Source organism: Peromyscus leucopus, chromosome 16_21 (genome assembly GCF_004664715.2).
Source record: "Peromyscus leucopus breed LL Stock chromosome 16_21, UCI_PerLeu_2.1, whole genome shotgun sequence".
Taxonomy (NCBI): domain Eukaryota; kingdom Metazoa; phylum Chordata; class Mammalia; order Rodentia; family Cricetidae; genus Peromyscus; species Peromyscus leucopus.
The window spans coordinates 47,642,140-47,652,375 of NC_051084.1; the positions used below are offsets into that span (position 1 = coordinate 47,642,140).

General features: G+C 44.3%; 1 protein-coding gene across 1 annotated transcript; it reads right to left on the bottom strand.

Annotated features, from left to right (window-relative positions):
- Positions 1–7,664: 7,664 nt before the first annotated feature.
- LOC114690552 (40S ribosomal protein S4, X isoform-like) lies at positions 7,665–8,654 on the bottom strand. Its single transcript, XM_028865403.2, has 2 exons — positions 8,433–8,654; positions 7,665–8,256 (listed from the first exon to the last, which is right to left on the bottom strand). The coding sequence occupies exons 1-2, from the start codon at positions 8,652–8,654 to the stop codon at positions 7,678–7,680; spliced, it is 801 nt and encodes a 266-aa protein (XP_028721236.1). The 3' UTR covers positions 7,665–7,677.
- Between the last annotated feature and the right edge of the window lie 1,582 nt (positions 8,655–10,236).

Below are 10,236 nucleotides of genomic sequence, written 5' to 3' on the forward strand. Positions count from 1 at the left end.
CCCTGACATTAACCCAAACACCTATGAACACCTGATTTTTGACAAAGAAGCCAAAACTGTACAATGGGAAAAAAAAGCATCTTCAACAACTGGTGCTGGCATAACTGGATGTCAACATGCAAAAGATTGCAAATAGATCCATATTTATCACCATGCACAAAACTCAAGCCCAAGTGGATCAAAGACCTCAATAAAAAATCAGTTACACTGAACCTGATAGGAAAGGGAGTAGGAAGTAATCTTGAATGCATTGACGCAGGAGACCACTTCCTAAATATAACATCAGTAGCACAGACACTGAGAGCAACAATTAATAAATGGGACCTCCTGAAACTGAGAAGATTCTGTAAGGCAAAGAACACAGTAATTAAGACAAAACAACAGCCTACAGAATGGGAAAAGATCTTCACCAACTCTACATCTGACAGAGAGCTGATCTCCAAAATATATAAAGAATTCAAGAAACAAACAATCCAATTAAAAAAAATGGGCTATAGAGCTAAACAGAGAATTCTCAAAGGAAGAATTTCAAATGGCCAAAAGACATTTAAGGAATTGCTCAGCATCCTTAGTCATCAGGGAAATGCAAACCAAAGTGACTCTGAGATACCATCTTACACTTGTCAGAATGGTTAACATCAAAAGCACTGACGACAGCTTACACTGGAGAGGATGTGGAGCAAGGGGAACACTCCTACACTGTTGGTGGGAATGCAAAGTTGTACAGCCACTTTGGAAATCAGTATGGTGGTTTCTAAGAAAATTGAGAATCAATCTTCCTCAAGACCCAGCTATACCACTCTTGGGCATATACCCAAGGAATGCTCAATCATACTACAGGGGCACATGCTCAATTATGTTCATAGTAGCATTGTTTGTAATAGCCAGAACCTGGAAAAAACCTAGACTCCCCTCAACTGAAGAATGGATTAAGAAAATGTGGTACATATACACAATGGAATACTACTTAGCAGAGGAAAACAATGACATCATGAAATTTGCAGGCAAATGAATGGAACTGAAAAATATAATCCTGAGTGAGGTAACCCAGACTCAGAAGGACAAACATGGTATGTACTCACTCATTAGTGTATACTAGATGTAAATCAAAGGATAACCAGACAACAACCCACAATTCCAGACAAGCTAGCTAACAAGGAAGACCCAAAGAGAGATGCATGGATCACCCTGGAAAGGGGAAATAGATGAGATCTCCATAATAAACTGAGAATGAGGGGTGGGCAATGGAGGGTAGGGGGTAGGGGATGAGAACATAAGGGAACGGGATGGTTGAGCTGGAACAGGGATGGAGTGGGAAAGCAATGAAAGAGATACCATGATAGAGAGAGACATCATGGGGATAGAGAGAAACCCGGTGTTTGGAAAGTTGCCAGGAATCCCCAAGGATGACCCCAGCCTGGACTACTAGAAATAGTGGAGAGAGTGCCTGAACTGAACTGGCTTACCCCAGTGATCAGATTGGTGAATACCCTAATTGTCATCACAGAGCTTCTCTCCAGTGACTGATGGAAGTAGATACAGAGATCCATAGCCAAATACCAGGCAGAGCTCCAGGAGTTCAATCAAAGAGAGTGAAGAGGGATTCTATGAGCAAGTGCATCAGGATCACGATGGGGAAACCTGCAGAGATGACCAAACTAAACTAGTGGGAACTCATGAAAGTTAGATCAATGGCTGTGGAGCCTGCATGGGACTGGACTAGGCTCTCTGCATGGCAAGACCATTGTGTAGCTTGATTTCCTTGGGGGGGGGGGTCCCCTGGCGGTAGAATCAGAATTCATCTCTGGTGCATGAACAGGCTTTTTGGAGCCCACTACCTATGATGGGATACCTTGTATAACCTTGAGGTGGGGGAAGGGATTGGACTTGCCTCTGCTGGATGTGCTTCTCCATGGGAGTCCTTGCCTTCTTGTGGGGAGGAGTGGGGGGGGTGAGTTGGGAGGGGGAGGCTGGGGGGCAGGAGGAGGGAAGAGGGGATCTTTGATTGGTGTGTAAAATGAATGAAAAAATTTTTCTTAATAAAAAAAGAAAAGAAATTTTCTATTCATTTTAGATACCAACCACAGATCCCCTCCCCTAATCCTCTCACCACCCTGCCTTCCCTCCCATCCCAGTCCCCATTCCCACCTCCTCTAAGACAAGGCCTCCTGTGGGGAGTCAGCAGAGCCTGATACCTCAGTTGAGGCAGGTCCAAGCCACTTTCCCTGCACCAAAGCTGTGTAAGGTGTTCTACCATAGACAGTGGGCTCCAGAAAGCTCACTCGTGTCCTAGGGATGGATCCTGATCCTACAGCCAGGGGGCCCCTTAAGCAGGCCAAGCTAAACAACTGTCTTGCCTATGCAGAGGGCCTAGTCCAGTCCCATGCAGGCTCCACAGCTATTGGTCCACAGTTCATGAGTTCCCACTAGTTTGGTTTGGTTGCCTCTGTACATTTCCCCATCGTGATCTTGATGTCCCTTGCTCATAGAATCCCTCTTCTCTCTCTTTGACTGTACTCCTGGAACTCTGCCTGGTGCATGGCTATGGATCTCTGCATCTGCTTCCATCAGTTTACTGGATGAAGGTTCTATGATGACAGGATATTCACTAATCTGATTACTGGGGTAGACTAGTTCAGGCACCCTCTATGCTATTGCTAGTAGTCTAAGGTGGGGTTATTCTTGTGGATTCCTGGCAACTTCCCTATTACCGAATTTCTCCTATCTCCATGATATCTCCCTCTATCATGGTATCTCTATCATTGCTCTTCCACTCCATCCCTGTTCCAGCTTGACCATCCCATTCCCTTATGTTCTCAACCCCCATTCCCTGCCCTCCATTGTTCCCCCTCACCCCCAGTCTACTCATGGAGATCTCATTCATTTCTTTTTCCCAGGGCAATCTATGAGATACCATCTTACACCTGTCAGAATGGCTATGATCAAAACCACTGATAACAGCTTTTGTTGGAGAGGATGCGGGGCAAGGGGAACACTCTTCCACTGTTTGTGGGAGTGTAAACTTGTACAGTCACTTCAGAAATCAGTATGGTGTTTTCTTAGAAAACTGGGAGTCAATCTACCTCAGGACCCAGTAATACCACTCTTGGACATATACTCAAGGAATGCTCAATCATACCACAAGGACACATGCTCAACTATGTTCAAAGCAGCATTGTTCATAATAGCCAGAACCTAGAAACAACCTAGACATCCCTCAGCCAAAGAATGGATAAAGAAAATGTGGCACATATACACAATGGAATACTACTCAGCAGTAAAAAACAATGGCATCATGAAATTTGTAGGCAATGGATTGAACTAGAAAATGTCATCCTGAGTGAGGTAACCCAGACTCAGAAGGACAAACATGGTATGTACTCACCCATAAGTAGATACTAAATGAAAAGTAAAGGATAAGCAGACTACAACCCACAACTCCAGAGAGGCTAGTTAAATATTTATTCTTCTACTTACAGATAAGCATAGCTCTCACCCCTCATCAAAGAAACTTCTCTTTGCAATTGGTGAGGAACATTACAGAAAATCATGACTGATTGAAATGCAGAGAACATGTGAGCATGTCTAGCCTGGGCCCAGTAGATGTGTCTACAATTCCTACACCTCAGGGAATATCCAAGATGAAGGGGTAGGAAGACGAGAAAAGCCAGAGGAACAGGAAGTGTGCTGAGAGATCATGTCTCCTAGAGATAACACCCATGGGGGTCTGAACAACATGGCTGCCTAAACACGACCCAAATGCAGACAATGGACATGCTAACACCGAAGGGGGGGGGATCTCTTTCTGGGAGACAAGTTCCTTCTCCAGCTGGCATCAGAGAGACAGCCTTTTCCTTACCCAGCATGATATGGGGGAAAACATATGGCAGGGGTATTGTAAGGGAGCAGAACATCAAATTCCGAATGAGGGCTTGAGCATGAAATATGGAAACAGTGAAAATTACAGCTCAAAAATGCATCACTGGCCTGTGCTGGTTTTCCTTCTGCTGGTGAAATTCCGAGAGTTGGAGTGAGTTAAAGCTGGGTTTGTCTAAAGCCGCCAGCTGTTCCTGACTGGTTGCGCCAGGAAGACACTTAGCCATGCTGCTGTTCCATCCCCAGCATTGTTTGTGACAAATCTTGAGCGTCACTCTTGGGGTTCTGTCCACCTTTCCTTTGTGGCAGGGTCTCTCTCACTAGCCTGGAAGTCACCAAGTGGAAGTCACAGGCTGGCTGGCCTGTGAGCCCCAGAGCTCTGTCTGTCTCTCCCTCGCCAGCACTGAGATTACAGATGTGCACCACCATGCCTTGTGTTTTAAAGCCCTTTCCCCTGAGTTCCAGGGACCAAGTCAGGTCCCTATGCTTGCCTTTGAACACTTACTTACTGATGAGCTGTCTTCTCTGCCTTTAGGATTTTCTTTCCTAGTGGGGAAAAAAAAGAACTATTTACTACCTTACAGATTGGCTCTGCTGCAAAGCTGTGCTGGATAAGGTGCTTTGGGTTCCCCTCCACCCCTTCCACATGTGGCTGGCTGAAGCATCCGGTGAGAGGCAGAACTAGAGGATGACACTGAATATGTTGAAATGTGTTTATGGACATGATCCTGGAAGTCTCAATAAACTGTGCACTACAACCAAACCATTTCCCACTGATCATTCCCACAGGGGTGGTGAGTGGCCTGGTAAATTGAAAGAACGAACACTGGCTTTGGGATGGAAAAGACCAGAGCTCAAGAGTCTGGAGCATGACCCTCTCTGACAAGAAGCACCCTTCCATCACACTTTCCACAGAGAACCACAGCTTGACTGCAGAGAGTGTGATTAGCAGCAGCCCTGGAGGGTTAATGAGAAGCCCCTATGCCAATGTTAATTTCTACAGAAGTCTCTTGACAGACTGCAGTTGCAGAAAGGGTTTCCCACCCTGCCCTTCCCTACCTGCAGCCAGTCCCATGCATTCCTTGGAAAAAGGTGCCTTCTTCCCTGCACCAGAAGAGTATCAACCCTTCTCAACAAAGATGGGCACTTGATACGGATGCAAACACACTGAAATGACCCTCATCCTTCATTGGCTTGGAGTCCCCACCCCCTCACCTCCCCCTCACACCTCCCTTTATATCTTCTGTTGGCTTCCACAGTTTACTGCTGCAACTCAAACCTCCACATCATTGCTCATCATTTCTTCACAAGTCTACCAGTTCTTTGCTCAAAGGAGTATAAAATCTTTCTCTCCAGTGATTCTTCAACTAGTTCTTTCTTATTGTATGAGGGTTTCTCTGCACATATGAAAATTAAAATGTGATTTTTTTTATTCTCTCGTCAATCTATCTCATGTTAACTTGGTTCCTAGACCCAGCTAAAGATCACAACTAAAACCCAAATCAGTTGCAGAAGATCTTCAGCTTCCCCTACAGCTGTTGGCTGTTAGAAACTTTGAGATCCACCTTCAGCTGTTGAGCTGAGAGCACTCCTCTTGGGTAGCTCCTACCGATAACCAAGCATGAGGTTAGCCAGCATGGCTATTCCCATCTGTTATGTGACTGCTCCTGAGAAGTCAGTGAACACATGTCTATTCACCCCAGATAGGATACCACCACCCAGCCAAAGAAGTCATTCTACCCAGGACTAGCGTAATGAATAGGTGGGTAGCTCAATGGATCAGAGAGTCTCTGTCCCTAGCTAGCAGTTGTTACTGCTTGCATAGATGGCCTTGGGGAGGAGCTTTATACATCTTAAAAGTTTCAGAAACTGTCTAAAATGTGTGGGTCTTGTTTATTTCTTATGTTTCATTTACTTCCTGAGTCTTAATGAGCTCCACCTCCAGGGCAGACTATCAGTTCAGAGGAAGTAATTACACAACTTCATCTATGGTGGTTTGAATGAGAACATTCCCAGAGTATTTGAAGACTTAGCCACTAGTGTATGTTGCTGTCTGGGGAGGCTTAGGAGGTGTGGTTTTGCTGGAGGAAGTGTGTCACAGGGGATGGGCTTGGAGATCATAAGCCTCACCCCACTCCCAGTTTGCTCTCTCTGCTCTGTGACTAAGGTTCAAGATGTGAGCTCTCAGCTTCATGGGGCACTCTTACCCATCTGAAACTGTAAAGCAAATAAACCCTTCCTTCCATAAGTTACCTTGATCATGGCGTTTTATCACAGCAACAGAAAAGTAATTAAGACACTACTCAACACAGTTCCCTCTGCACCTGAGGAGAGGTACACCACTAGATGCCATTGAAGTGCATGATTCTTCTTACTCAATTCCTAGGTGCTCACCTTTCCCAGATGTTATTTTCCTTTCCAATTTCTTATATCCTAAATCCCCACATGTTGTTTCTAGAAAACATGCCTGACACATTGTGTAGGACATGGTGTTGTCCTATAACATTATAGCCAGAGAGTTAAAAAAAAAAGGGTCATTATTATCTCTACCATGCACTTAAAAGACATAGGAAGCATGGATCTCAGTTTCAATTGCTATTACCCACTTCCCAGTTGGCTCCTGAAGAGTATGCTACACATGTTTTTCTACATGTGTGGACAGGGTACATGCTCTAAACTGTTGGGTGAGAGTTCATGCTGACTCAAAGGGAAAATGAGTGGTAAGAAGAGGTTAAATAAAGAGATAAAAGTGTATGGAGAAAGAAAAAAGGTTAAGGAAAGAGATAAAAAAGTATAGAGAAAGAAAACAACAGGCAGTCATTTCTACAGATTATATTTACCACTAATGATTACTTATTGATGAGTGTCAGATCTGGTTATGTGAAACCTGTTTCTTATGCCCTGCCAAAGAAGACTCGTCTACTAGAATAATTTCATTTTGGTTTCTTTAGACCATGGATTGTTGAGCGGTTGGAAATGAGAGTACCTGTAGATCCTGGGTTTGCAGAGAGACTCTCTAGGTTTGCAGAGTCCTTGGGTTGACACTAAACTTAAGAAGCACGTGTCCACCTTAAATATCACAACCACAATCACTGAAAATACACTCAAGGATAGGGGTGTAGCTTAGTGCTCAGTGGCAGAGCATTTGCCTGGCATGTACAAAATACTGGGTTCTATCCCTAGTATAATACAAATAAAACCAAGTGAAATTGTGTGTGTGTGTGTGTGTGTGTGTGTGTGTGTGTGTTTATAATTTTGGTTAATCCATGACAAATCTTTTGCATTAGTTATCTTTTTATTAGGACAAAACACTTGGCAAAAGAAACCTAACAAAGTAAGTTGTGGTGGTTTGAATGTAATTGGCCCCCATAAGCTCATAGGGAGTGGCACTACTAGGAGGTGTGCCTTTGTTGGAATGGAGATGACCTTGTTGGGAGGAAGTGTGTCACTGTGGGGGTGGGCTTTAGGTTTCCTATGCTCAGGATACTGCCCAGTAAGTCAGTCGACCTCCTGTTGCTTAGCACCATGTCTGCCTGTACGATGCCATGCTCCCCTTCATTATCATAACGGACTGAACCTCTGAAACTGTAAGTGAGCCACCCCAATTAAATGTTTTCTTTATAAGAGTTGCTGTGGGCATGGTGTCTATTCACAGCAATTGTAAATCCTAACTGAGGGATTATTATTATTATTATTATTATTATTATTATTATTATTATTTTAGTTCATCATGCTGTTTAATCTAGCACATTTCCTAGAAAGGCTTGTACAAATACTCCAGCATGTCTCCTAGAGACCATTTCATCCACTGCTCTGTTTGGCCGCTAGCCTCTTGTCTCTCTCCTCAGCAATGGTGAGGCAGATTCCTTTTCCTCGGGGAAGAGAAATCCATGGTTTGTTGCCCTTGCCAATAACAAAAATGTTGGAAAGCCAGGTGGCAAAGCTGTTGCCATTGGCATCTTTCGCATGAACCACATTAAAAGAGCCAGGATGTCTTTCTCTGTTGATGATCACACCAATTCTTCCCAAGTTAGCACCTCTAGTCACCATACACAGGTTACCGGTGTCAAACTTGATGAAGTCGGTTATTTTGCCTGTATCCAAATCAATCTGAATGGTGTCATTCACCTTGATGAGGGGATCAGGGTAGCGAATAGTGCGAGCATCATGGGTCACCAGATGTGGGATTCCTTTTGTGCCCACAAAGATCTTTCTCACTTTGCACAACTTGTACATGGCCTCCTCAGGTGTTATATGATGAACAGCAAATCGACCCTTGGTGACATAGATCAGACAGAAGTTCTCTCCAGTCTTGTCAATGCTGATGACATCCATAAACCCAGCAGGGTAGGTTATATCAGTCTGGACTTTGCAATCAATCTTTTTTTTTTTTTTTTTTTTTTTTTTTTTGGTTTTTTGAGACAGGGTTTTTCTGTAGCTTTGGAGCCTGTCCTGGCTCTCGCTCTGTAGACCAGGCTGGCCTCAAACTCACAGAGATCCGCCTGCCTCTGCCACCTGAGTGCTGGGATTACAGGCGTGTGCCACCACCGCCCAGCCCCATCAATCTTAATGAAGCGCTGCATGCAAATCTTTTTCACTTCATCTCCAGTGAGGGCATACTTAAGTCTGTTCCTTAGAAAAATGATCAGAGGCAAACATTCTCTCAGCTTGTGAGGGCCAGTGGATGGACAAGGAGCAAACACGCCAGTCAATTTATCCAGTATCCAATGTTTTGGAGCTGATACACGCTTCAGATGTTTCTTGGGACCATGAGCCATGGCTGCACTGGAAACGGAAAGACTAAGGGGTTATTTTGACTCACAGTTCTTGTGTACAGACTATCTTGGCAAGTGACACATGGTGGTAGAAGTGTGAGGCTGCTGCTTCCACCATCAGGAAGGGGAAAATGGTGAATGCTGGTGCTCATCCATAGAATGTTGTTGCCCACAGCTGCAGTGAGTCTTCCCACCTCAATTGCCATAATCTAGACAATCCCTCATAAGCATGTCCAGAGGCAAACTTGCCTTAGATAATTCCACACAGACATGCCCAAAGGCTCCCCTCATAGGTGTTTCTGGATCCTGTCAAGTTGATAGTCAATATTAACCATCACATATTTCAAATAAATTATTTCCTGCACTCATGTGAGTTTTTCAAATTTGGTTTAATTTCTTGTATTTTTCAAAGGGAGAAGATATGACACTCTCCTCAAAAGACCCTCCCCTCCCCCCAATATGGCACCATTAGTGAAGAATGCTCTTCAGTGGAACAGTGTGCTTACCTGGTACAGTTCTTAAAACACTGGGGGGAGTCCTTTATCTTTGGGTTTAGAGTACTTGCTAAATGTGGAAACTGTCAACTCCCACCACAAATCTGTCAAGTGTTCATAGACAGTCCTGTGCTGTGAGCACCTTAGGAGTACTTATCAGTGACTGGGGTAGGAGGCAGAGGGAAATGAGGCACTGGAACATGAGTCACCCTTGAACCGTTACCACACTACAGTTCTCTTCATCACGTGGCCATTTAAAAGCACACAGCCCTTGCTTCTTGAGTGGTGTCCTCTCTTGGAACCTGTCCACCTCAGGAGTTTCTCCTTCACTAATATTCTAATAGATATGCTGTCTAGGTTTTCTGTCTCTTGAGTCTGTGGGATTTCATTTCTTATTCACAGGACACGAGGTCCCACATCTATTATGACTGATGCTCTAGTAACCTTGTTTGCATCAACAAAGGGGGACTTGGAAACCATAGTCCCAAGTCTCTGTGTACTGCCAGTTCCTTTCTACTGTTACAGAATTTGATCCTGAAGAGTCTTCAGGGTTCTTCTGCAAACAAAACAAAACAAAACAAAACAAAAAACAAAAAACAAACAAACAAAAATCACCAGTGACACATGGATGTAGTAGAAACAGAGAAAGTTGACTAAGAAAGAGAATACTCCCAAGCATGAACGGGAGCCAGAGGTCTGGGAAAGGGCAAAGGTACATGCTGAGCCTCTATGTACTTCTGCCTTCTCCAGGAGATCTTGCTTTTGCTCAGGCATGCTCTGTTTGGAGACATACAGGCTTAGTAAGGAAGAGTTTCCAGTCTTTCAGTCAACTGGCTTCTTGCACATGTCTTCCAGACCCTACTCCACACTACCCTTGGAGAGTCTCCAAACTACATCTTAGGTTATTTAGGCATATTCTAAGCAAGAGTTGCTCACATGGCAAGTGATTGCCTAGTTAGCAAAGTGATTCCCTGACATGATGAATCCCAGAAACCACGTAAAGTCTGACACACAGTGTATATTCAAATATTTCCTCTCTCCATGCCCTACTCCCTTGACAGAAGAACGTGTTGAGGGTGGGGCCCCAGGAA

Excerpts from the sequence above, each read along its gene's own strand:
- LOC114690552 (XM_028865403.2), bottom strand. The coding sequence starts at position 8,654 with ATGGCTCATGGTCCCAAGAAACATCTGAAGCGTGTATCAGCTCCAAAA. Across the intron at positions 8,257-8,432 it reads GCTTCATTAAGATTGATGGG|ATTGATTGCAAAGTCCAGAC; the intron begins GCTGGGCGGTGG and ends AAAAAAAAAAAG.